This window comes from Fistularia commersonii, chromosome 7 (assembly GCF_037954325.1).
Source record: "Fistularia commersonii isolate RoL2024-O1a breed Wild chromosome 7, RoL_Fcom_v1.0, whole genome shotgun sequence".
Classification (NCBI taxonomy): domain Eukaryota; kingdom Metazoa; phylum Chordata; class Actinopteri; order Syngnathiformes; family Fistulariidae; genus Fistularia; species Fistularia commersonii.
Genome location: NC_141290.1, coordinates 12,230,728 through 12,258,657, shown reverse-complemented (window position 1 = coordinate 12,258,657; position 27,930 = coordinate 12,230,728). Strand labels below are relative to the sequence as shown.

Here is a 27,930-nt window from a genome sequence, read left to right as displayed (position 1 = left end):
GCATTGAACAGACAATCCCAGGAGACCTACTTAAAACGTGGATTATCGCGACAGGTGATTCTGACGCACCAAACCCACTCTGCATGATATGTGCCGAGCGGCTCTCCAATGAGGCAATGAAGCCTGCACAACTGCTTCGCCACTTGGAGACCAAGCACCCTGCATCAAAAAAACAAGGCTTTGGAGTATTTCGAAATAGGAAATAGGAAAGAAAAAAGCGTAAATATTTATATTTTAATATTAGTATATATTTATCCACCACAGCTTAAAGGCCAGTCCGTGAAAATATTTTTTGACATCAAACCGGCCCCATAAAAGGTTGGGGATCGCTGCTTTAGAGGATTGATGTCAGCGCAGCAGGATAATATTGATCACCTCATCCCTTAGATTCATTTAATCTAAATTACTTCCTGCTTTGTTGATGAAGATCATTTCCATGTGAGTTAATATGGAAGCTAGTGTAAATTTTGCATCCGTTATCCATGTGTTGTTTTGTTTTCAACGTTTGTTCTCAACGTTTTCTACTTAATTATGTCATTGTCTTGGTAAAACAACTTTGGACTTGCGACTGTTGTAAAAAATCCCCAATCTCAGAACGCTACTCCTCCTATTTTCCAGATGATAATATTGACAATTTTGATATCCAACAAATAAAACAGGGAATAGAAAAAAGAAAAAGAAAAAGAATAGAAAAAAATCAATATATGGGATCTGTGTTGCTGAAGGACAAAGCTGCTGACTAGCGTGAGGATGCTAACCGTCAACAAATTAATGAAACCTATTTCAATTTGACCATCTTAGTTCAGCATTTTAGCATTCATCCGTTGACTGGCTATCAACGGATGAATGCTAAAATGCTAAAATTAAGATTAACAGTAGCACTCATGTTAGACAAAATACAATTGGAATTTAGTTTTAAGGCTTTTGTACACAAACATGATTTGTCTGGAGATATAAAGTCACCAAAGACATTAAGTCTCTCGCCACAGGGACTCAAAGTACGTGCCACATGTAACTGCAAGCTACTTAATACCTACTGAGTTGTTTAATTAAACTCTATATTTGCAATTTCTTCGTGGTGCTTCATAAGGTTGAATAAACCCTTTTTATATGGATAAAAAATAATAAGGCTAACTGGCTTTTGATTAGACAGCTAATAATGCCGCCAGGGGCTGTCATCGGCTGTCACAGCGTCCAGACAGTCAGTGACAAGTCGAATTTAACTCCGGTCGGTATTCAGCGAGTAAAGAAGAAAAAAATAGACAAAAAGAAAAAAGAAAAAACACCGGAAGAAATGTAAGGACATGCAAGAATAGAGACACAAACAGCCAGCCGTCGCTGCCTGGAGAGGAAGAGAGGCAGAGTAACAAGCAGCCAGGGGAGGAACGGACCGTAAAATAAAAAATGACAAAGGGAAAAGGAGAGAGATATAGTGTGTGTGTGTGTGTGTGTGTGTGTGTGTGTGACAGAACCATGTGCGACGAGTGGCGGCTTAAAGATTTCATCATCCTTTCAAACGCAATTGTTGAAGCTCCAAGTGACTTTTAATTTGCGGGCACATGAAAAAGGGAGCGAAGGAAAAAACAGAAAGGAAGGCTTCAGGAGATGTGACAGCAACTCTTAATTCACATCTTTTTTTTTATTTCTGCCTTTAAAATATTGTCTCTATGGTATTCTATTGTTAGAATTATTATTATTGCTGCACATTCATTCATTATCCATAAGTGGATAATTTGGGGCCTCCAATGAGCCTACGATGTGTTTTTGGACTACGAGAGGAAACTGGAGCAACTGTTCTTATTATTGTTATCATGATTGTCATAATTGTTGCTATCATGATTATTACAGTGCTATTATTTGCTTTTATTTCATTGCCATTGTACTCCTTATTCCAACATTGACTTTATATCAGTAGTAGTCTGGACCCATGGGGTCAAAAGAACAACGTATTGGACACAAATACAGAGGATGGATTGCCGAGGAGCTCAGTTTGATTAAATCTGTGGTTCCCAAACAAGAACAAAAGAGAGGCTGAGAAAAACAGATTTGGGAATTGAAAAAATATCGATGGATATTGTTTTAGGTACAATTTTACTTTCAACTATTACTCATGTTCTACTGATGATTAATGGTAAGACAAAATCTCAATGAAAAACTTGCACTAAGACGTCAATATCGAGTCAGTCCTGAAAGAAATTTGCTTTTGCTGATAAGGATTTGGCATGAATCACATATGCCTTCCGGGGTATGAGTGCGTGTGTGGTGGGTTGATATAACGAAAAAAGTCGGGACTCACCAAAATAGATTAAAAAAAAGGGAAACGCTATCGCTCAACTATTAATTGATTGATTTCAGGTGTATTTTCTTGCACCGAGAATTCTATTAGCTGCATGGGCCGAGAGCTGGAGACCTTTACTTTGAGCATTTTTGGCCAGTGGAAGGAATGTCGGAGGAGCTCCCAGCAGACACACCCGCTGGCGGTGGCGGTGGAGTCCTTCTCTGGTGGAGGCTTCTGACGCGGTTACGGAGTTTGTTAACGAAGAGGCAGCAGGTGTAAATGAGATTTACCGAAGACATATCCGGAGGACTTAAGATTGTTTTCACATTACTGGGTAATTACGAACCCAATGCCAGAGGATTCTAGGAGTGATGGTGTCCTCAGGGTGTTCCAAGGGAGCATGGGGGTATTTCTCTTTTTGCAGATGATATTGTTTTGTCTTTCTTGTCAGATAGTATCGTGTGGGAAGCCGCATCTTCGGGATAATCAGCACGTCCAAGTCTCAGAAATACAGGGATTCATTTCCCTCTGGGTCAAGAGTTGAGGTACTTCATGTACCTCGGGGCAAGATGGTGCGCGAGTTAGATGTCGGAACAGGATCGTTGGTGATGCACGCGCTGCATAGATCTGCTTATGGCAGCAAAGAGCCGGGCCGGAGGGCGATGCTCTCGGGCTGCCGGTAGATTCGCACTCATCTGTGCCGGCTTGCTTGGGGTGGAGGCACAGATAGAGAGCCGGGGGTTTTCTTAGCGTTGGCTCAACCTCAGAGACAAGGATGTGATACTCATACATTCAAGCAAGAGTTGCGGGTAAAACTGACGCTACTCAGGAGACAGCTGAGGTCGTTTTAGGCATCTCACTACGATGCTTAGACTTCCTGCCAGAGGTGTGCTAAGTGTGTGCCAGGAGACCCTGTAGGAACATACCGGAGGGATTCTCCACCTCATTTGGGTGGGAGATATCAAGGGGGTGCCCTAAGAGGAACTACAGTGTTTTGGTGGAGCGACGATATCTGTGTCTGAATTGTGAGGAAAGATGGACAGAAATGGTAATGAGGATTTTTCTGTGAAGCTTCAACAAGTTCACAGTCAAAGTGGACTTTCTCCTTGAAACACTTTTCTATGTATATATGTCTATATGAATTCATGTACAACACAATCTTGGAACAAACAGCAGAAAATCTGCAGGCTCCTGGCAAGAGGTTGAGATACCGGTTCTTCTCAGCTATCAGATTGCCTGTCCCTTGTGAAGATTGTAATATGGTTAGTGTCACCGGGGAGTGAAGAGCGAGCGGGACTCGACTCTGTTTCTCGCTCTAATCTGGTCATAATGAGGCCCCAAGCTCTTCTACCGCCACAGAAGATAAGACAGTAATTGTCTAAGTGTTTTATCTGATGTGGCCAGCAGCCATGCAGAGGTAGTCAGTTGCATACCGAATCGCCTCACTGCCGAAGTGGCCGATCACCAGTTCCCTGACCCCCTTGTTGCCGCCCTGAACTCTAAGTATCCAATCACAGCTTAGCCAGTGGTTTAGCATGCCCGGCAATCTTTGTGTTGCTTCAAGGAATCGTGAGCCTCAATAGTTTGCATGTCCTTCATTGCCCTCTCACAATTGAAGTACACGCGGCTAAATGCTAAGCTACTTCAGTCACAGCTACCTACATAATGCATTTGAAACGTGGTGGTTATCATTGGTAGCATACAGATACACAGTTAGCAAAACCTACTGTTATCATTATCATTTTAACTTATAATATTTAGAAATATTTTTTCATCATTTGCCTGCGGGATTCGATCCGGATGGGATCATTTAATTGCGTTATTGTTCCTGTCCTAACAGAGCTTCCATTGACATATTTGTTGGACAGTAGCAAAAGTCCAGACGAGAAAAAGAAGAAGGATAAAAGTATGACGTCTCAACAGTCACCATTTTTTTTTCTCTCTTAGACAGTTTTCCAGTCAAAACCCAGATCTGTCTGGTTTTCACTGAAGCACAGAGGTGGCATGTAGGTAAAAAGATATTTCTTTTTTTTCTTTTTGTCAAATCCCATTTTGCTAGCCACCTTTTTATTTTTTGTTTTTTTACTTGACCCCGACAATAGAAAATTTCACCAATATGCTGCTGTTCAGATTTCACAAAATTCACAAGTTTTCATTCATCTTTTTTTTGTTTCAGCTGGAAACACAGATAAAAGCAATCAGTGTATCCACATTGCGAACACTGTGGAAGTGACAGCTTGTCGTGTCTGAATCAGTGTGCTGAATCTCCTTTTTTTTTCATTATTTCCCCTGACCCAGAGCCCGCGGCCTGATAAATCACCCCCTTCTGACAAATTCGGGTAACACAAAATTGTGTCGGTCGGAGAGATTACGGTGAATCATGCACCTCTTAACTCACGGACCCGCTGGCGAATTCCGAGCTTCCCGGTGGACGACGTCAGATTACGACACCTCGCCATCTGCCTCATCCCCATGAGGCAGAAAATAACAGACAAAAAGGCAGCTCCCCCTCCCCCCCAAAATCTGAATAACCGCCAAGCCGTGGTGATTTGGAGTGTGAGAAAAAAAAAGAAAAAAAACAGATCTACACTGACTGCAAAGGACACTTCAAGTCTGCTTCCTCCCAAAGCTACAGTCGAACCGATTTGGCCTTTGACCGACCTTGGGAGTCGAGAGAAAATTGGGTTTGACAGGGGTTTCCATGCATGCTTCATTAACATGTATCATTACATAAAAACGGGGTATTTTCACCATGTACGATCCCTCCGCGTTTTAACAGCACAAAGGCTTCTCATCTTTTAAAATCCCTGTCATCTGAGCTGCGGAAGGGAGAGGTTCCACCAGGTGAATTTTTATTTTCTAATGCAGAAGGCGGGAGAAGGAGGTGGCAAATCGGGGACAAAATGAAGATGGTGGGCGTAAAAGAGAGTGGGAAGAGGCAGGGGAATCAAAAGTAAGGAGGATAGAGGGGAAAATAATGAGGCGGTCAAATGAAAAAAGACTCGCAGAAATTGAGGAAGCGAAAGAGATGAGAGCGAAAAAAAAAAGAAAAATTGAAAGGAACGAAGCATCCGTAGCATTTAAATGAGTCACATCACAGGGCAGACCACCCTTTCCCCTCGCTGCATTTGGATTCCAAGTCCTGGAAGTAATGAGAAGGGCCGCACAACAGATGACTTTCCATCTAGGATATTGAACCTCATTTTATCTTGGTGACGAGCCTGCATTCATTACCCCGCACTAAAAATACATGCGCGTTCAAATGCTTGGGGAGTGATGTCTGCGGCGGTGAAGGTCGGTCGAGTGCATAATTCTGGGGTTAATTTCATAACATGTCCGAGATTTCTTTAAAATGGAGGTGTGTTTCCTCAACCGGTAATGATTCCCCGGGAAGGTGCTGGGTGGGTGGGCATTAATGCCCTGTCAAAATGTTATGTGGGTGAGAAAAAAGAAAAAAAACAGAAAGAGATAAGCAAGAGTGATGGTTGTGTGCGGCAGTGATGGAGCACCTTTTGAAAAAATGCTCCTTCAGTGAGGTCCCATCACGCGTGCAAGTGAATAAAATCATGGGGTCATGATGCTTATTGTTTAGCTGGAGTGCACGTCTGCTCTTCAAATCCTACCGATTTCAGTGAAGTGTGGATGGCTGCGTGCGTGTACGTGCAAACATGTACGTGCGTGCACCTGCGGTGTGTTGCTGGCAACCCCCCCAGAGGGCTGGGTGGTTTTGTGTTATGTAAGGAGCACGCGAGAGGAAGGGGCGGGTGGTTGTGGGGGTTGGGGGGGGGGGGGGGGGGGGTTCTTGCACAAACCGTTCACGCTCAGGCTTATCGCCCTGGGGCTGTGCAATGAGCTTGGTGTGACTGATAAGAAATGTGTGTGTGTGTGTGTGCTATCATACATGCGCGAGGTTGTTCAAGCACTTGTGTGCGTGCCAGGTTAAAAATGCAGCAAATGAAATCTGAGGATCCGTGTTTGTGTGTTTGCAAGGCTACGTGTCACAGCGAGTGTGAGCCAGCTTTGATCTCTGAGGCTTCTCCGTCACATTTTACACCAATTTTAGCCGAAAACAGCGCACAATCTTCAATGCTGAATACTTCCTTTTATAATGAAATCCTGCAAGAAAATAAACCATGAATACATTAGAAGCGCAACATTAACACACAAATGGTGGACACATAATTAAATCAAATACCTTATCACAGAGTAGCATTAAAGTCCCCCAAATGCACAGCTTGTCCGAACCAATAGATAATGAAAATAGTGTCGATGCTCATCATTATGCCATTTTGTAGCCCTCTCCCCAGTTGCGACAGACAAACAGGATCAGGAAGCACATCTCCGTGTGTCTGTGAAGGCAACTTCACCACGGTTCGGATTTGACGGGGGCTGTTCTATAAATACACACTTGACGCTGGAGGAGAATCTAGGCTGCACAAACGCACACACTTGCACGCGCCAGCACACAGTCCTCATGCCGCGTGTCGCTGAAAACCCAAAATGTAATTGCTGTGTTCTGCTCCGGAACAAGGCATCGTCGTAGTCAAGGTTTTACAGGAGATTTGAAGGTGTCGGACTAGGAGATGCAGTGCTGTCAGCTCGAATCGCTGTGATGTTTGCGTGGGGAAGCTCTGCGTTCCCTGACAATTACACGCATCAAACAAGTCAAACATGGTCAGTTTGTAACAGCCACTCAGATCACTGACAGCGGCACCATTGGCCCTGAAGGACAGCGTCTGTTGTAATTCCGTTTCAAGGCCGCGACAAGATGTAAAGTCCGACACCAAAGTCACTCTGACACATGATTACTGCGTTTGCCGCTCGGAGAATAATGGCAACCTGGGAGGAGGAGGCCTGGGAGTGTCATTATCTATTAAAGATTGAATGTGTCATGTGTAATGTCAAAGGTACAAAAGGCTCTGCAATCCTCCGCCAGTTGGAGAAACCCTGCGGGATACCATTCAGTGCACGTGAGCGCCGTAGCTACGGCAACAAGAGTGACCGAAACTCATTGTAGGGACGGAAATAATAACCAAATACTTAATTCGAAGATTTCTAGGCTGATGCAACACTACCGCACAGAGAGCAAGAAATACGGTCTAACTGTGTTTGTTTGGTGAATATATATTTTTTTAATTCATGCAGAATCTTCTCATTAAAATTGCTATTCATTATGAATTATTTGGCAGGAATTGTGGATTAGTTTAGATTAATCGCAATTAAAAACCATCATTTATTAATTGTTTCGTTTAATCCGGGCAAAAAGACTCATGACAGAAGGTGATATATAGACTATATATAAACATATATTTGGGATTTATATATACATATATGTATATTGAATTTTGAATTCATGAGTTTTGTTTTATTTACATGAAAGAACAGATATGGTGTCCAGATTGCATAATAAAAATAAAACATACCGAACACATTTGTTCATTCTTTTCTGTAATCAAACAGATCTTCATATTAACATGGCCCTCTTTCAGCCAGTTGCTGAAACAGATTGACTTGTCAATATTATCGGAGGCGGAGGAATCTGCGACTCATGCTTGCTTGCTGCTGATGTGGTACTTTAAGCAGGAAGTGCTTTGGTTAATGAAAACTCCTTCCTGCAGAGTGTGATGACTACTTCCTGTCCATCGATTATCCTGTCTTGTTTGGTAATAAACTTCCCATTGATATGACATTTTGAATAGTCAATCTTGATGGAGTAGGTTATGCCACCAGATGGCGCCGAACTACCGATCTGCACCAGTGAGTGGAAAACATTTTAATCGAATTAATCAAGTCAATTAATCTTTCAGGATTTCCACACTCATTTTGACAGCCCTAGTTTTAAGCATATTTTCTTTGCAGATTTTCCATATAATGAGTAAATTCCATCAGTTGAAGCTTCTGTTCCTCTTTCATGTTCAAATTTTTCGTGCTTTTGTGAACACAATAATGGCGATGCTATGAAAACAGCTGATCACTCTCTGGTGCTAAGAAAACATGTTCTTTTCCTTCTTCGGGTGACTGATACTGTATCAGCGTTTCAGTCGGATTTCGTCGCGAGTCAATGGTTGGGGATAAATTTAGCGGTGCCGACTGAATTAACAGCGCACTCTAATGAAAGAGCAGACTGTGAGGAGGCAGAAGTCATGCAGAGTTTATGTAGTCACACAGAGTCCATTACAGACTCACAGTCTGTGAATGCAGAATGTAAAAGTCTTTAAGAGCTTCCCATTTTGTCTTGAACCGGGAGCTTTGTTCTTTCTTTTGAAGAATCCAAGCTGTTGAGCGGGATATATTGTGGGCGCTTAAAAAACAAAAACAATGAAAAAAAAAACAGGAAAGTTGGTTACACACTCACCGTGGCGCAGCACATGAAAACGATGATGAAGGTCCCGATGATGCCTCCGATGCCCACCAACCAGGTCATCCTGAGGAAGAGGATGACACCGAAGATGTTCTGGATGCACGGCAGGTAGACGCCCATGAGGGTGCCGAGCTGGGGAGCCTGTGTTAAGAAGGGGTTCAGAATCAGGATTCAGGATGTTTTATTGTCAAGTACACAGCATAAAACAACAACTGATACTATGTGATAAAATGTTCTCGCCTTTGTGCAATCCCCAAAAATGTATAAACACATTTTGCATATACACACACCATTTACACCTTAAAATAAAGACTATAGACCACATGTCAAACTCATGGCCTGTGGGCCAAATGTAGCCCACCACATCATTTCATGTAGCCCACGAGAACATCTTAAAATGTCTGACTGTCTTAAAATGAATAAGTCAAACGCGTGTATTGACCATAAACTACATTTCCCAAGTGGAATTGAGAAATACAAATGATCCCTAAATGTTTCAAGAAAGAAGGGAAATGCATACATTTTGGAATTGAATTCAGAGTTATTCAACATTTAGGAGTAGTTACATTTATTTTACATCACATTTGGTTACATTTAGTTATATTTATACTATTACTGGAACATGTGGACCTTTGAGGACAACCATTATGCTGATGTGGTCCTCGCTAAATAATTTTGAAACCACTGATATAGGCCTACACAAGAGAAAATGAAAGTAAGCTCACAAACACAAAAAGCAAAAGTTCACAAAATATTGATAAATATTCAAGTGACATAGGACTAGGGTACACTGTGTCTGTTTGACACATAGCAGCACGCAAATTGTCATGTTTGAACTTTTTAAGGGGTTTCTATTTTGTGTAAATTACAATTGGACATTAAATTTGTTGTTGCACATCTGTTTTTAGCTTTCACTCAGGCCTGTCTCATCTGTTGGGGGGGAAGGGGTTCAATTTTGTATATACCAATTTTTATCATACCAAGTTGACTAATCTTGGCTAGTCTTTTTCAATAAGACCAAGTTTAGTCAACTGGGTATGATTAAAACAAACTCAGTTTCAGGTTCCATCTTGAAAATTCCTTTCATTATCGGTCGCTTAGCGTATCTAGGGCGTATCTAGGGAGTCTCCTAGGGAAACGTTTCGATAGGTGGGTTTGTTTTGAGGATCAAAAAATAATCACAAACCGTCTGCAAGAAGAAACCAAGATAACCTTAGTACCCTCTTACAAACCCATTTGAATGAAACAGCATTTAATTAAAAGTTTTTTTTTCCCCCATTAGGCTTATTCTTTTATTCACTCTTCAAACTTTATATTTTGAAGTCTTATCTCCTGATTGCATTTCGCATTTTCTTGTTGTTTTTAAGCCCTTTGTAAACCACTGTTTTACAAAATAAAGTCTATTTAATTGTGTATTCTGTATTTTACTCTGGAAGTTGTTCTCTTCCTTAATTTATAATTTGCTTTTCACATCGCTTCCAGTGAATCCTTTGTTGTTGTTTGTGCTTTTTTTTCCACAAACAATTACTACTTCGAGTCCAGGAAACAAAGCCAAACCAAGGATCAGGAGGCAGCAATGGGACCAATCTTTTCAGCGGATGGTTTATTGTTTTGTGCAGGATTTCCGTCCCGGGGCAAAGAGGAGCCGCTATGCTTCAAGGCTGTTCCACTGACTGAAAATGTATTTTGTCTCACGTTGGATTAATTTATAGATTGATAGTCAGATTAATCCTCATTGGTGTGTGTTTATATGCCACTATCTGCTCCTGCGAGACATCATGCAACAATACATGGTATTAATACTGAAGGACACACGGGCAGATCCTGTACATAATGGAGAAATGTTCATTTCCTCGCCCAAGGACAGCCTGGTAAATGAAGGGTAATTACGCCGATATCTAGCCATGACCCATTTCACCACGGTAGCGCAGACCTTAGCCGCCGCATCGTTACATCACAGATAACACGCCGAAACCCTTGTCGCAGCATCTTTTGTGTTTCGGTGCGGACAAACCAGGGCGAGCAGGGGCCCGATTAGCGGTGGCGTCTATCACTTTAGTTCAAATAAGGATTTAATAAAGAAAAAAAAGTGTTAAGAATTAATCTCATTTGAAAAAATTATGCAAATTAGAGATTACCGGCTACTTCAAATCGCTCGCACAAACTGAACTTGCCAGATCCGTGTTATTTATTCTTGTTTGCAGGATTATTCGAGGCCAAACATGAAGTATTTTTAGAACGGGATCATGCACGACGTTGAACTGTCGAATCCTGCACTCTAAGAACAGATTTAAATTGTACAGGCAAGGCAGTTTGTGATTTCAGTGAAACAAATAAAAAAAAAACAAAAAAAAAACACATGTCTCGGTGCTGACAAAAAGCATCCAATGAAAGGTCATCCAGCTCCGTCCTATCGCGGCGCTTCAGTACAGACATTTTATGGATATTATTCCATGATCTGGGTGGAGGGATATAAACATTTGGAGCAACTGACTGAGAGTCAAATTGAAAACCGATACACGCATCTGTTTGTTTACACTTTTACAAATGACCCCGCAGCAGCATCGCTTTAATTTCATTTGGCCAAACATTGATACAAGCACCTCAATTAAGAATGAACACCTCTGCAAATGTTCGGACTGGGAAAAATAGGAACTCCGAAGCCATTATGTCGCCAAATTTTTGATTATCCTGAATTAGATATGTTAGACTTTATTGATCCCATGATGGGGAAGCTCAATTTTCACTTAAGCATTACAGGGTGAAAAAAAAATTGCAAATAGTAATAATAGAAAGAATGTGCAAATAAAGGAAATAGATACAAATCATTGATGTAAAATATGTACAATAGAATACAAAATATTAAATTATAATAGAAATGCCATTTGTAGAAATAACAGGTGTACAATAGGAGATGTGGGTTGTAAAATTCAATGATAATAAGTAAGGTACCTTGGAGAATGTATAAATATAAATATAAATATAAATATAAATATAAATATAAATGGATGAGAGTGGTAGGTAGAGATGGAGGAAGGGAGGTAGTGCAAAAAATGAACATTTTGTGATTTCTGTAAGCAGCATCAAAACTGCGCTACATTCAAAGAAATGTTTGTGCATTTGTGGTTCTGAAAGCAGATGGAATGAAGGATCTGCAGAAAAAAAACAAGTAATCCCAAAGCCTATGTGTCAAACAAATTTTTGATTATCCAGAATGTCTTATCCAAATATCAATATGTACATCTGGAACATAATCCTTTCCTAGGTTTGAATTCTGAATGCATTATGAGGCAGCGCCGCAATGTCAAACAGCGAATGGGTGACGCCTGATGGATGGATACCTGCAAGCTCCTGCCTTTCCAGCACAAACAGTGAGAGGGGACAGGGAAGCAAATACACACAGGTCTGTAAAATATAATTACCGGTATCTTCTAATTTCCTTTAGATAAACAACAGAGCAGGAGCTCATACTCTGGACCGTAATTAGCAGCCTTATCACTTTGGAAAGCGCTTATCAACTTGTGAACAGCAGTAAATGGCTTATTAGCGCGTCGGATCACATGATGCCGACTACTGTACTTCACAGTGTGTGGTGTCGAACCGCCAAACAAGGCGTCGAAAAGGGTCCCTCCGATCAGAGGGTTGACGGTTTGATTCCCTGCCTCCTTGCAAACCCTTGAGTTGCTCCCATTGGCCTGGTAAGTGCCTTGCATGACAGTGCTGAAGCTATTGGTGGGTGAGTGTGTGTTTGTGAATGGATGAACGCAATACATGGTAAAGCCCTTTGAAAACCCAAGGACATTTGCCGCCATATACCATTAATCAAACTGATGCTAGTTTTAATGCCTTATTTCAATCTTCGCATGCACAGCAGATTGTGTGTTACATTGTCACCTTTCACGACTTTGTCCTGCAACTTGTAAATTGCAATGTCTTTCTTCTTGGGCGACAATAAAACCATAACTCAGCGCATTTATTGACAATTCACTTTTAACATTTATATATATTGAGGAAACAGCACTGAACATTGTGTTTTGGGGGGGAATCCAATTTTCCTTCTTTGTAAACGGGACAGAAGTCTGTGGGTGATTTTTAAAGATTAATTGGAAATGCAGAACTGACATTCAGAAACATGTGAGATTTGATGAAAGCTAAAGAAAAAAAAAAACTAAAATCACCAATGATATCAGCGTACTAGTAAAAGTATGCTTGGTTACTTTGGTCTAACTAAATGTTGAGCATGACAAAATTAATGAGAAAAATAAGGCGGGAATTTTGGAACAATAGGCCTCAAGTTGAATTAATCATTATATATGGCAGAGGTTACTGCTAAAAAAGGGATGCACACTAATTTGATGCAGAAAACCAAGGATCTTTATGTAATTACCACAGTGAACGTATTCATACGGAAATTTTTTTATGAATAAACTAAACCGGACCTCCTGGATTTGAACTTTGATTAGAATTAGACACTGAGTAGACTTGAGAGAGCACAATTTAAAAAATGCAGGAATTTGAACTCAGCTTAATCCTCGCAAAGTCACGCTGCCAAGCCGTGAGAAATGGAGGTCCACAAACCGCCTTTGACAATTATGTTTGTTTCTTTTTGGTGAGCAAAAGCTGTGGGCGGAACAACATTTGTTAATGTTAATGTTTTTTTTTTTTTCAGCATCTACCTAGAAAGAGAATATTCTTTAGCGATTGAAGCTGAGATGAGTTGCCAATCTGATATACATTTTAAACTGCTTGATTTAAAGCCATTGTTTTGCATTTATTTTTTTTCACATCCTTGTAATGCAGATCTGCATGGAAAAAAAAGAAACATTTTTTTTGGAAAACTACAAAATCCACTGTCTCCTGGACGTTTTCAAATGTTAAGCAGGAAAAAATATTATCTGAGCGTTTATCGTTTCAAATTACACCTTTATCTGAGCCCATCTTTGCTTTATTCTAAACTTAATTTGATTTATTTTTTATTTATTAATTTTTTGCATTTAATTACCTTTTTTTGCATTCTCTTTCTGTAGGTGTATTCAATAAAGATTGTAAAAAAAATAAAATAAATGAATAAAACACTGTTGAAGAAAGAGTGAACTTCCTTTTTCCAACGAAAGAAATGGTAAAGACAATTAAATTAAACTATTGCGTCAATAAAATGTTTCTAAGCCCCGCTTAAGGATTATTTACCGTGAAAGTCAAAGACGAAAAAAATGACCCAAGTTTCAACATAACCCCCCTCGACACACACACACTCAGTGGGACGTCTGTAATTAAAGCATCTGAGTTTCCAATGGCAGGCCCTCGGGGGGGGAACTCGGTGTGTAATATACGTTAGCGCTCAGGTGTTGCGGGCAGAAAGGCAGCCCTGCCATCAGCACTTTAGTGCCGGATGAGAAACTGCTGCTGCTGCACGAAGCAGAGTGTTGAGCCGGAGCTGCAGGTCAATCTGATATTGCAGGTGTTGTTTTGTTGAAGGGGGAAAACCTCCGGCTGGTACAACGGAGAGCTAAATACTTTCAAAAGGACAATGGCATTTGAAGTTCTTCGGTAGATTTCTAAAAATATCCAGGCTTTGTAATGTGACGATGTCTAATCGACAGGCTGAAGCGTTTGCATTTTCTTCTTTATTTAGACAGAAAAAAGGAAAAAGAATTATCACCTCAACCTCCATGCTAGGGTTAAAATTTAGAAAAAGGCCATGTTCCACCCAAATAGTCTGAAGACTTCAATAGGAAAACCGGTCAGAAAGAAAGGCGTGCCTGAAAATAATGTTCGCAGATTACACTAATCTGCCCAAAAATGGTAGTAAATGCAAGGGAGTATTAAAAAAAAAGATGTTTGTGCTTCTTTAGCCTACACACTGTTTTCCCTTCAACAATGAGGCTGCATGTCAAGAGGCACCAGATGGTTGAAGGTAATTCTCTCCTAAACGACTTAAGATTATTTCCCACTGAACAAGGAGGCGCAGCGGTTAGCGCATCCGCCTGAAGACAAGAAGGTCCCTGGTTGGATTCCAACTGGAGGCCATTCTGTGTGGAGTTTGCATGTTCCCCAATGTGTCTACCTGGGTTTTCAGATTTGTCTCTTAGTTCAAATACATGCCGCAGGTTCATATAACATGGTTGTTTCTTTGTATGCCATGTGACAGAGTGAATGTCTGTATATTTTGATATGACATTTGCTTGAAAGAGTGAATAACGGTGTCTCTACATGACATTTCGATGACAGGGTGAATGGCTGTTTATTTGTATATGATCTGTGAATGAGAGAATGACTGATGGTTTGTCTATATGACATGTACATGAGAGTGAATAGTTGTATGTCTCTATATGATGTTGGGATGACAGAGTGAATGGTTGTATATTTGTATACAGTATGTGAATGAGTTTTATGTGCCTATATGACATGTGAATGAGAGTGAGTGGTTGTTTCTCTATATGACATGTGACAGAGTGAATGGTTATACGTCTATATATAATATTTTTGAATGGTTGCATATTTGTATACGATGTGCGAATGAGAAAGTGAATGCTTGTCAAAATCTTCTTGTCGTGGTAACTGGACTTGAGCTCACCATGACCTGGATAACTGAGAACCTCCACAGATATGTCACTGAACAATTTAAGATGGTAAATGATTGAACGTCTCTATATGACATGTGAATGAGTGAGTGAATGGTTGTATTTCTCTGTATGTCCACCGCTATAGGTGACCAATCCTGGTTGGACCCCCTCTACCAGCCAATGACAATGGGTGTAGGCTCCACCCCTGCAACACCAAGTGCAGGAGAAGTGGTATATATAATGAATGAATTAATTTAAGGAAAAATAAATATAGTTTTTCTTTCATTAAAACAGGAAGCTAGGGTCCTATCTAAGAATGTGATTAATAGAATTAGATCAACTAAGAAAAGTGGAGATTTCACACAGAATCTGAAAATGCACAGTTCGTTTTCTGGATGTCAGACCCGCAAAAAGAGATGCATTACTATCTCTACCTCGGATCGAGTTTAAGTACTCGCCTTAAAAGTTATAATCCAGGTTCAAACATGACTTTGGCCTGAGATGTCGTTATGTTACAAGAAAGAGAAACAGATGAAAACAAATAGTGGGAGTTTGGTGGCACGAACGTTGGGCCCGAGAACCTTATCATGATGAAACACCTCAGCCTGTCTGGTTACACAGCCGGCCAAACATCTGGCGAAACAAAAACACGGCTGTAATGACTTTACGCTGAGAAACAGCACGAAACACACGGTGCACTTGTGTATGCATCGATTCAATGACCCTGTTGGGAAAAGGGGGCCGGACGCTTATTGAAAATGCCGTTTTTCTATTTTCAGTCAATTGGTGTTTCATTTGTTCATTTGTGGACGGGGAATGGAGTGCCGAACGGCGCATGCTTTGATGGCACACACCCCGAAACCCCCCACCCACCGTTGCACACTCACACACACATAGCGCCTGTTTAATGGCCAGGAGCCAGTGGTAGGATGATTTCCCTGGAGAACCAGCCGTTGGCAGCAGAGGGAACACCAACTGCCGCACAGCCACAGGTAGGCCAGCATGGCACCACTGAACTAGGAAGGAACAGCTGCCTGCCAATCCCCTCCTGGGAAGTGGGCTCAGCCCGCTGGATGGGTGGCTCAGGTGTGCGAGATGCACAACAGGACCTTTTTCTCTACAATTGCCCCGGGACCAACTCCACATCGACCGCCTCCTGGGGCCCTACCTACTTACCACTAGCCTCTGACCAGACCGGACCTTCCTTTCTCTCTCACGCTGCTGCGGCAGATGTATTCTTGTGACCAAAGTGTGAGCGTTGATGCCTGAAGAGGTGGACCCCCCTCCGACCGACATATTTTTTTCTTCAACCTCCCACGGTGACTTTATCAATTATCTATACGAATAATATATTAAAACCCATTTTTTTTGGCACATTAAGGCATCTTCATGTCACAGATGAATGCAAAAAAAAAGTTCAGGACGGCTCAGAAGTTGTGATACAACCGAACCACAGCTAGACAGAGATACAGTGGAACATTCATTATTATTATTATTATTATTGTTATTATTATTATTATTATTATTATTATTATTATTATTGTTATTGTTATTATTATTATTATTATTATCATATTATTTTATTTTATAATTATTATTTTTATTAACTATGGCATTCATTTGGAAATTTTTTTCAAATTAAAACAAATTTTAATGATAAAATGTCTCTTGCAAAGTGTAAGATTTTTTTTTTCTGATTTCTAATTTCCTGAATTGCCTTGGCCAAAGGGGGCAAAGGGAACAGATTTATAACAACAACAACATCAACAACAACAATAATAATAAAAATGACACTGTGTTGTTAAAACAAAGTTAACATATACTTATAAGTCAAAATGATATTGGGATAAGCTTTTAATAACTCAATAATCATTCAACTCGGAACATATTGGAACTTAAAAGGCCAATTTGGAATGAGCAGTACCATAAATCTTAAAAACAAAAGAGTCATGTGTTAGTATTAATTTGGCAAAGTGACAGGGCTTATGACAGAACCCCCTATTTGATAAAATATTCTTGATTTTGTCATTACAGGCACAAAAAAGTCAGAACTATTGTGTTTTGCCAAGGATATAGAACGTTTACATCTGCAATGTTAAGCTATGATCTGAAAAGGAAAGTGAAAGTAAATTTGCATCCCTGGCTGCAGGGGAAGGGATGAAAGGAGAGAAAGCGAAATGGCGGTGGGAGACTGCTGTGCCCAAGTCGAGAAAAACGAGACTCCCGGCACCCTCAAGGCCAGCAAAATCAGCAACATTGTCATTGGGGGATTTCTTTTATTTCTTTCTTTCTTTTTTATAACGTCAGCAGATCAAATGTTCGCTGGACATCAGAATCGCTCTTTAACTGTTGTCAAACACTTAAATAACAATTAAATATTTCAAGTACAATATCACCCATACTGGGCCGGCTGAGATCAGCAAAAAATTTACCAAAAGAGTTTCAGCCGATCCCAGTCCTCAAACCCTTATTTGAGATTAAGGATTATGGACTTAATGTTACTTACTTCCCATTATGGCTTGGCAATGCAGTTGAATAAAAAGGTTTCTGAATTGATGGAAGACAGATAGAGAGGGTAGACCCGGACCTGACTACTGTAGATGCAGGCCTTTTCTCAGCCTTCCTCTACCAAGCTGAGAGCACTAAATATGTGTCTCGCTATATATTTTGCAATAAAAAAAAAAATCTTTGCAATGTCTGATCCAAAGTGCTTGAATGAGGCACCAATCAACCTCAAGCCAAGTTCCAATGAGGCTAGGAAAGGGAAGTTCCTGTGAAGATGCTTGATCGAACTCCACGTTCGGCACACTGAACAGTCAAGGTAGCAATAACAAGAATAAAAGATGAAAAAATCTCAAGAGTACATCTATACCTGACCATTAATAATATAATTGTATTATATTTATTTAGCTTTATTTACCTAATTTTTCATTACAGCACTGAACATAATACTAATGCAGAATTTAACCTTATTTCACGCTTTGCACTCTGCACTTTGCATTGCTTACAATGTTTTTGTCCAGTCATTTTTTACCAATGAGTCAGTGGACTGGAGCCAATGTGTGATGATACTTGGTCAATACATTGAGATGGACTTTGCCATCATTCAGGCTGGTTCTTAGAGATTGATTGACTGCATTCAGAACAACAATGCTTACTGAAGACCAAGTTTGCTCAAAACCGGACTGGACCGGTCCCAGACTTAGATGCCTGCTCCTACTGCTACTGGTAAAAATAGCATCCAACCAAAAAAGTCGGTTGTACGACGAGAGCAAATCTGCTGACAAATTAGACTAAAGAAAAAGATGGACGCTACTTTGTGTTACCTTGACGGCCTATCCGCATCATCAAATATTCCTACCCCTTTTTAGATTTTATCTCATAAGATGTCACTTTTATGACAAGCCGTGCATTCATATCGAACTGACTCGCTAAGCGTTTACAAGACAGCTGGGGAGAAGCCGTACCCCTTTAAGGTTTGTATTTCCAAGAGACAGGGGGACGAAACGGAGGCTAACGACCGTGAGGGAGGCAGACTGTGAGCTTGTAACGTCGTCTCCACGCTCTGCTGGCCACACAGGAGCTGATAGGGCAAATGTGTTTCCGCTCAGGTGTGCTGAATTATTAAATAGATAGTGAGAGGAGAGGCCGGCAAACATCAACCCTTTTTTTAAAAAAAAAAAAAAAAAAAGAAAAAAAGATTTCTTTATGACATTTGAGCCAGTATTCAATACTAGAATACTAGGAAGAGGCATCTTTTTTATTGTATTTACTCTTTTTCTTAATTTTCCTGAATATGATTGGAAAGGAGAGGAATGAAAGTTAGTCACGGCAAGACAGAGTATATGTGTGTGAATGAGAGGAACTAGGGGGGGGGCGGTGAGGCTACAAGGAGTGGAGATCAAGAAGTTGGAGGATTTCAGGTACTTGGGGTCAACAGTCCAGAGCAGCAGAGTGTGGAAAAGAGGCGGGTTCAAGCAGGTTGGAATCGGTGGAGAAAAGTGTCAGGGGTACTATGTGATAGAAGACTATCAGCCAGAATGAAAGCAAAGGTGGACAAGAAAGTGGGGAGACCAGCGATACTGTATGGCCTTGAAACAGTTACAGTGACGAAAAGACAGGAGGCAAAGCTGGAGGTTGCAGATATCAAGATGCTAAGGTTCTCTTTGGGAGTAAACAGGATGGATAGGATCAGGAATGAGTCAGAGGAACAACACACGTTAGATGTTCTAGAGAGGTCAGAGAAGCCAGACTGAGATGGTTCGGTCATGTACAGAGGAGGGATAGTGAATAAATTGGTAAAAAGATGCTGGAATTGGAACTGCCTGGCAGGAGGTCTTCTAGGAAGACCAAAGAGAAGATTTATGGATGTATTGAGAGAGGATATGAAGTAAGTTGGTGTGAGAGAAGAGGATACAGAGAATAGGGTGAAACGGAAAAGGTTCATTCGCTGTGGCGACCCCTGAAGGGAAAAGCTGAAAGGAGAGGAAGAAGAGTGAAATTATTACTTTTCCAACAGCATCTTTTATTTTGAAAAATATTTCTTTATGACACTTGAGACAGTATTTGACATTAGAATATTAGGAAGCGGCATCTTGTTTACTTTATTTTACCTTATTTATAATTTTTCTCAATTTTCCCGAACATGAGATTATTTTTCCAGCGGCATCTTTTTTTTTCTAAAGAGATTTCTTTATAACATTTTGATTGGTATTTGACATTAGAATATTAGGAAGAGTATACAGTATAAGTGAGCTGTATATAAGTGAGATTATTTCAAGGGCACCCGAAAATGAGCAGGAGGTTTATTTAGATCTAAAATTGTCCGCAAGTCTGACATGTGAATCAAAGGGTGAAGGTTTGTATGTCCTTGTATGACGTGAATGAGTGAGTGAATGGTTTTATATTTCTATCTAATGTATGAACTAGTGTATAAATGGTTGTATGTCTTTATACGGCAGTTGAATGAAGGAGTGAATGGCTGAATTTCAGTATTTGATGAGTGAATGAGAGGGTGAATGGTTAAATGTTTACATGATATGTGAATTAAAGGGTGAACGGCTGTCTCTGCGATCGACTGCCCACCGATCCAGAGAGAACTCGGCCTCTTGTCCAATGACGGCCGCCTGACGCTGAATGCAGCATAAGCATTAGACATAATGAATGAACAAATGAATACATTGGTCCGTTGACAGTGTGTCCTTGGTCCCAGAACTATTGCGAGAGCACCATTATCGGCCACCTTACCAAATAAGTTACAAATAAGTGTAATTAAAAAGAGATCAACACATTGATCAATAATGAGAATGATCATCTGGCTGTGGGCTCCTACAGAAGAACAAGCTCGAGCAGCCTCATTAACCTGGTGTCTTTGCTAAGTGGACAATATGTGCGCGGTGAAATTTCCTCCTCGCTCCGTTCTAATATATAACACACGCTGACTTTAACCAAGATGGATCCTTCAGAAGGCTGCTGATGAGGAAAGCGATCCGCAGCCGTGGCCCCTAATGAGAGATCGGGGTGGAGGAGGGGAGAGGCTGAGGGTGAGGGTGAGGGCAAAGCTAAGAGGAGGACCATAAAACATGGAGGGAAACAACATTTATGTGGAAGAACATTACACCGTGAAAGGCAGGGACGGAGAGCGTATGGACTAATGTTCCCGTTCCCAGCGGGGGCAGCGGGCTAGAAAATATCCGGACTCAAAAGCTAAATGGTTTTTAGCTTGTATTTCGTTTATATTCATTGACGCACAAGATGGCACAGAGAAAAGAAAAAAAAAAACAATAATGAATGTCTGGCTTGTGAGAATATATCCGATGCTGCGTTTGTGTGAATTCCAGCAATGGTTGGTGAAACAATGTCATGCCTATAAATGCGGGAAAAGAAGCGAAGGTTTTTCGACATGGTTTCTCTTTGTATTTTTTTCTTCCGTGCTTCACATGACAGCAACCGTGTGTGATTCGACCCCCTGTATATCCAGCAGGTGGCAGTTGTTTATACACGCAGCAACCTCCATCTGAGAGGGTGTGATAAAAAGCAAAGTATATTGCTGCTGCTCTAAAGAAAAAAAAAAAAATCTATATAAATATAAAATATTATTTTTATTTTCTTATCTTTTATATTATGAATACATGTATATATTTATATATACTATTATTATTGTTATTACTACTATTATTTATTTTCCTACTATTATTTATTATTGTTATGTTTTACTTGAAACTCTGGCACAACAATTTCCTTCAGGATAAATAAAGTTGTTCTTACTCTTATTCTTATTCTTATGTACGTATACACACACACATACACAAAGTGGGACAAAAAAGTATTTAGTCGGCTACCAATTGTGCAAGTTCTCCCACTTAAAAAGATGCGAGAGGCCTGTAATTTTCATCCTAGGTACACTTCAACGGTGAGGGACAGAATGAGAAAGTTAATCAATACTTTGTTATGTGCCCTTTGTTGGCAGAGGTCCAATGTTTTCTGTAAGTCTTCATTGGGTTTTCTGACGTTGTTGATGGTATTTTGGCCCATTCCTCCATGCAGATCTCCTCTAAAGCAGTGATGTTTTGGAGCTGTCGCTGAGCAACACAGACTTCCAACTCCCTCCGAAGACTGTCTATTGAGACTGGCTTGGGCACCTCAGGACCTTGAAATACTTCTTACGAAGCTACTCCTTCATTACCTGGGGTGTTTGGGATCATTGTCATGCTGAAAGACCTAGCCACGTTTCATCTTCAATGTCATTGCTGATGGAAGGAGGTTTTCGCTCAAAATCTCACGATACATGGCCCCATTCATTCATTCTTCCCTTTACACAGATCAGTCGTCTTGGTCGCTTTGCAGAAAAACAGCTCCAAAGCATGATGTTTCCAACCCCATGCTTCACAGTAGGTATGGTGCTATTTGGACGCAACTCAGTGTTCTTTCTTCTCCAAACAAGACAAGTAGAGTTTTTACCACAAAGATCTATTTTGGTTTCATCTGACCAAAGGACATTCTCCCAATCCTCCTCTGGATCATTCAAATGCAAACTTTAGGTGAGCCTGGACATGCGCTGGCTTAAGTAGGGGGACACGTCTGGCACTGCTGGATTTGAGTCCCTGGCGGCGTAGTGTTTTACTGATAGTAGCTTTTGTTACTTTGGTCCCAGCTCTCTGCAGGTCATCACTATGTCCCCCCGTGTGGTTCTGGGATTTTTGCTCACCGGTCTTGTTATCATTCTCGCCCCACGGGGTGAGATCTTGCATGGAGCCCCAGATCAAGGGAGATTATCACTGGTCTTGAAGGTCGTCCATTTTCTAATAACTGCTCCCACAGTTGATTTCTTCACACCAAGCTGCTTACCTATTGCAGATTCAGTCTTCCCAGCCTGGTGCAGGTCTATAATTTTGTTTCTGGTGTCCTTTGACAGCCCTTTGGTCATGGCCATAGTGGAGTTTGGAGTGTGACTGTTTGAGGTTGTGGACAGGTGTCTTTTATTCTGATAACCAGTTCAAACAGGTGCCATTAATACAGGTAACAGAGGAGCCTCTATAAGTAAAGGTTACAGGTCTGTGAGAGCCAGGAATCTTTCTTGTTTTTAGGTGACCAAATACTTATTTTTCCAGGGGAATTTACCAGTTAATACATTGGAAATCCTACAATGTGTTGAGTATACCTATGATGAAAATTACAGGCCTCTCTCATCCTTTTAAGAGACTTAAGACTTGCACAATTGGCGGTTGACTAAATAACTAAATATTTTTTTGGCCCATTGTATATATATATATATATATATATATCTCAGTGATTTGCACTATAAAGGTATTTTTCATTTACCTTCACCAATCTTAGATTGTTTTTTATTCAAAATCATTGGATTTTCACATTTACTGTTAAAATACTGAGAAGAAACATGCGGGAGGCTGCAGACTGTTGAGCCTCAATGTAGATTGCGCAATGACAACCGACTGCTGCCATGCTCTGCCCAAAGACCGTATTGCTGTCTCTGTAAGTCCGTATTAAAATGTTTAAACACATTTGATATATGAATATTGACTATATGTCATTATATACGACTATATGTACAGTTCCAATGTACAGTGTTTTTTTTGGCAACAACTGTCTGTTTCTTGTGTTGAGCGATCATAAAATGGTTGCAAAGAGCCACTAAGTGAGGCATGCAGTTCTCCTGCCTCATGGAAGTTAGCCATGAACCTCACTGCACGTCACTGATATATATATATATATATATATATATATTCACAGAATGGCAGCTGAAATAGGCTCCAGAATCCCGCAACCCTAAATGCAGGAAAAGCAGGAAAAGTAGATAATATATGGATGTGGTTATATATATATATATCTATGCAGTACAAAATGACAATGTTTTCTGAATGGCATTGATAATGCAAACATATATTTCTTCTCAAAGTAACCTGGATTAAGTGATAGAATGGATAGCTGATTATTGGAAATGACTTCCTCATTGTTGGGACGCCACATTTTGGCACATTTCCCAAAATGCCCAGTGCCTCACCTGCACCTAGGGCCTCCAATCCACGATTCGCTGAGGCTAATCGGACCGATCGGTATTTTCGCCGCAGGAAATGATCTCTTGGCTCGCGCTGCAGAGCAAAATAATGAGCTGAAAAAGTGATCATTGTCTGTGGCTTTATCACAAGCACCCCTTCTTATTTATGCGGAGTAATTTGATACGTGCTCGTTAAAAAAAAAAAAAAATTGATTATTCCAGCTTTTGATGCATCGGCCCTACGGAAAGGAACTGTGTCGTAAAGGTCCAATTGGAAATAAGCCGACCCTTATTACATTATCAAAGGAAAGGAGCCCAGATAAGGGGAAATCGTTGGCAGATTAGACTCGACTTCTTTTTCAACCTAACCCCGCGCCACCTTCAGACAGCCGCCGCGCTCTCTAATCCAAGCCTTCGCACTGCAACAAACACGGGCCGCTCCCCTTCTTTCCCGGACGCTCACTCACGACTTAGGAAGGAGAAGAGAGACAGAGAGAGAGAGAGATTGGTGTGTGAAGAATAAAGTGCCACAGGCTGCTTTTATGTAACGCCTCTCATAGCGATGGAGAGATTGCCTGTGGAATGTGCTGATTGGAGAAGCAGCGGCTCGGCGCGGCGTGCATAATTAAAGCGATGGAGAAGGGGGTCGGGGTGACGGGGCGGAGATTAGACCCGCTCTTGGGGTTAACTGAGCTGAAGACAGCCAGACAAATGGGCTGGGGACTGTTTTGGATAATGGCGAAATTGGAGCAGCGATACAAAAACACACAAAAATAAAACGTTTCACGAGGATGACAAACACAAAATATATATTTGTTGTAGAAAGACTGCACTCTCATCACATGTACTTCGAAAAAAAAGGACAAGAAATATTTAAAGGAAATGGTTGTTGCATCTGCAGGTTTATGGGTTTCCAAAAATACGCAGATCTTTGACCTGAAGGACAGCCTGAAGGAATTTCTATTTATCTTTTCGCTAAAAACTGACACCTCTGAGCCAATGGCGCCATCAACAAGACACTAACAATGTACACTCAAACCCTGACATTATGAAAACAGGGAGCTTGCTAAGATGTCATGTATAAATATATATGTATACACACACCATTGCTATTGCTTATTATTTTTCTTAAATAAGATAAAGTATGCAGTCTATGACCAGTAACAGTTTGAGTGGCATAAACATCTATCATTGTCAGCTCCACATAAATACATTATTTGTTTTCCAAGCACTGCTGTCATGTGACTAATATGAGTTTACCTGTCAGGTAAGTGTTGTTTTCCATCTTCTTTTTTTCATCTTTCAGACTCTGATTTTTTTGTCCCCATCAAACTTAGTTCTAAATCAAAGCTCCCGTCAGGCATTTGAGTATATACTATCAAAAAAACTTAAAAATTCTTTTCTAATTTTTTAAAACCTTTTAAACTCAAATTGAAGAGTACTTAATGTATTATCATGGTGTTTTATGAGTTTCCGTGCAAATAAAAAAAAAAACCTAAAAATCCAATGGACAGAATCATAGCTATTGTTATAAAATGACTATTTTTTGTATGTTTCAGATTTGTAAACATCATGATTCAAGCCTGCATCTTACAATTCTAACATACACTAGCATTTTTCAGGCATGCTGGCGCAGCAGTTAGCCCTTCCACCTCACAGCAAGAAGGTCCTTGGTGGGATTCTGACATGGAGCCCTTTGTACCGTTTGCATTTTCTGTGTCTGTGTAGGTTTCCTCTCAGTCCAAAAAACATACAGTGGCTCCTAAATTGCCCAGCAGGGTGAATGAGACAGTGAATGTTTCAGTGTGAATGGTCGTCTGTCACTGTATGGGATGTGATGGTTGTATGTCTCTATATGATGTGTAAATGAGACGGGGAATGGTTGTTTGTTTCTATATGACTTATGAATGAGAGTGAATGATTATATGTCTGAATAATATGTGTGAATTAGAGGGTGAATTGTTGCATGTCTCGATTTGTGGCTCTGTGATTGACTGGTGACCGGTCAGGGGGAACCCTGAGCGCAGGATAAGTGCTATCGGAGAAAATGAATGAATGAATGAATGAATAAATCAATCAATCACTGTTTCATCAAAAAGCAGAAGAACCTCTCTGGATTCTGCATTTTCTGGACCGCATTTTTGGCACATCAGCATCACAGAGGGAACAGGATGACTACAAAGTGGCTCTCGGAAAGGAAATCTTAAAACTGTAGCACAGAAGTGATGCTTTAGTAACTACAAACACGCAAGAAACATTGCAGACCAATCAAATTTCCTTCAGGATCTTGTGCTTAAAAAGCATTTTGATATTAATGTTATATGATTGCAAACCCGCTACAAAATATAATTTGGAGCAAAAGAATTACATTCAGTTTGGTCACGATACACTGAGCAGGGTACAGAAGAGAATCAATATGGTCGTGAGGTCAGTTGTACCCGAACACCTTATCTCTGTTTTTAAACATCTGAGGATACACTCCGCGTGATATCTCCACCTCTCATCTGGACTCGCAGCTGAAGAATTAGACAGAGGGTCAAATAGGTGCGGCGGCAACCAAGGTCATTGCCTGTGATTTGTTTCAAGGTGAGCAGGGAAGAGGGACGACCCGTCTGAGTGAAAGCGACGCCGGCCGGGAGGCGAAGAGACGAATGCAATCACTCCAGATCAAGGTGGACCGGCAGCAGAAGAGCGAACTTCTAACGGGAGGGAGGGTGAGATTGCGCCTTGGCTTCACTCACTCACTGCCTCACTACTTCCTGCTCACTTTTACAGTGAGGGGGAAGCAACGTGAGGTGATATTTTATAAACACTTTCAGACGCGAATATTTGCACGGCACATTACATCAATGAAAACATGCAATGGCTATTGAAATGCATGATGGTATATATAAATACATATATACATATATACACACACACACACATATATGTATATATATATACATATATGTGTGTGTGTGTGTGTGTGCATACAAGTGTTTTATACAAAGCATGTAGAGATCTGTAATTTTTGTTATAGTTACTCTTCAACTGTGAGTGACTGAATCTAAAACAAAAATCCAGCAGTGTATCAAATACTTATTCTCCCCATTGTATATACAGTAATACAGTATGTGTGTGTATATATATATATGTATATCAACCGTGAGATGAATGTTCATTGTGTCATGCGCTATATGGTTGATTCTTGTCGAAATCTTTTTGTGGCAACTGGACTTGAATTTCTTCACCTTTCATAAGAGATGTTTCTTCAGTTCGAAGGGACCACGGGGACTTTTCTGTATATAACTGCCAGGGTTGGGAGCTGGTCTAAGCTGCAAATGCTTATTATGTTAATGTGAGACTTTATTGCAGACAGTTATCTGCAGAAAATATTTTGCAGAAAAACGTTACAAGTATTAACTATGACCTGGATGATCGAAAACCTTCATAGACATATGGTTGTGTATGATCTTGGACACAGTGTATAAAAGGAGTAGCCATTCCATTTACAAAATTTTGAAAATTGTCATCGTGCTATCAAATAGATGCTTGGCTTCTAAAGCTGACTCCGGGCATACCTTGGACCGGTCGATATGGGGCCATATGGAGGGACATGCAACCGTTCACTCTGTTGTCAGAGCAATTTGGGATCTTCGTTGAACCTCCTGCATGTTTGGCAAACTCCACACAGAACGGCCTCCTGTCGGGATCAAACCAGGGACCTTCTTGCTGTGAGTAAAAGCGTTAACCACTGTGCCACTCCACTGGCTAGAATTAGTACATCTAATAAAAAAGAGGAGCTAAGCGTTCTGTAATTTTTGCGATAATCTGTTGTTTCCACTCTCCTGAAGAATGTGCATGTTGTTTTTCAGACTGCAAGGATTAAAACACTACATACATTTGCCTGGAGCTGGATTTGGGATGTTACGTCTTGCAGCGAGGGGACGAGGGGTGTTTGTGCGGTTAAATATTTAACCAAAAGTGATCCTTGCTTTGCGTCTGGAGATTCTATTTTTATGCGCTAAAAAATGTCAATCATTTCATCCTGGTCACGTGGGCCATTCGTCGCTCGTTTCCACAACCGTTATCGTCTCCTTTCGTTCCTGTTTGACCGGTGTCACGTCTCACCATGCTGCCAACGCCACCGTTCCCCCACCGGATTAATAATGGAGCTGCCTATCTGTCGATCAAGCGGCGAGCAGAAGGAGAAAAAAAAAGAATAAAAAAA

General features: G+C 40.7%; 1 protein-coding gene across 4 annotated transcripts in view; it reads right to left on the bottom strand.

Annotated features, from left to right (window-relative positions):
- slc12a5a (solute carrier family 12 member 5a) overlaps positions 1-27,930 on the bottom strand; it is a 178,741-nt gene that overhangs the window by 22,123 nt on the left and 128,688 nt on the right. For all 4 annotated transcript variants that reach the window (XM_086149828.1, XM_086149829.1, XM_086149830.1 and 1 more), the window contains exon 4: positions 8,634-8,780. In XM_086149828.1, coding sequence (XP_086005954.1) covers positions 8,634-8,780 — 147 coding nt within the window. The remainder of the gene's footprint in view (positions 1-8,633; positions 8,781-27,930) is intronic.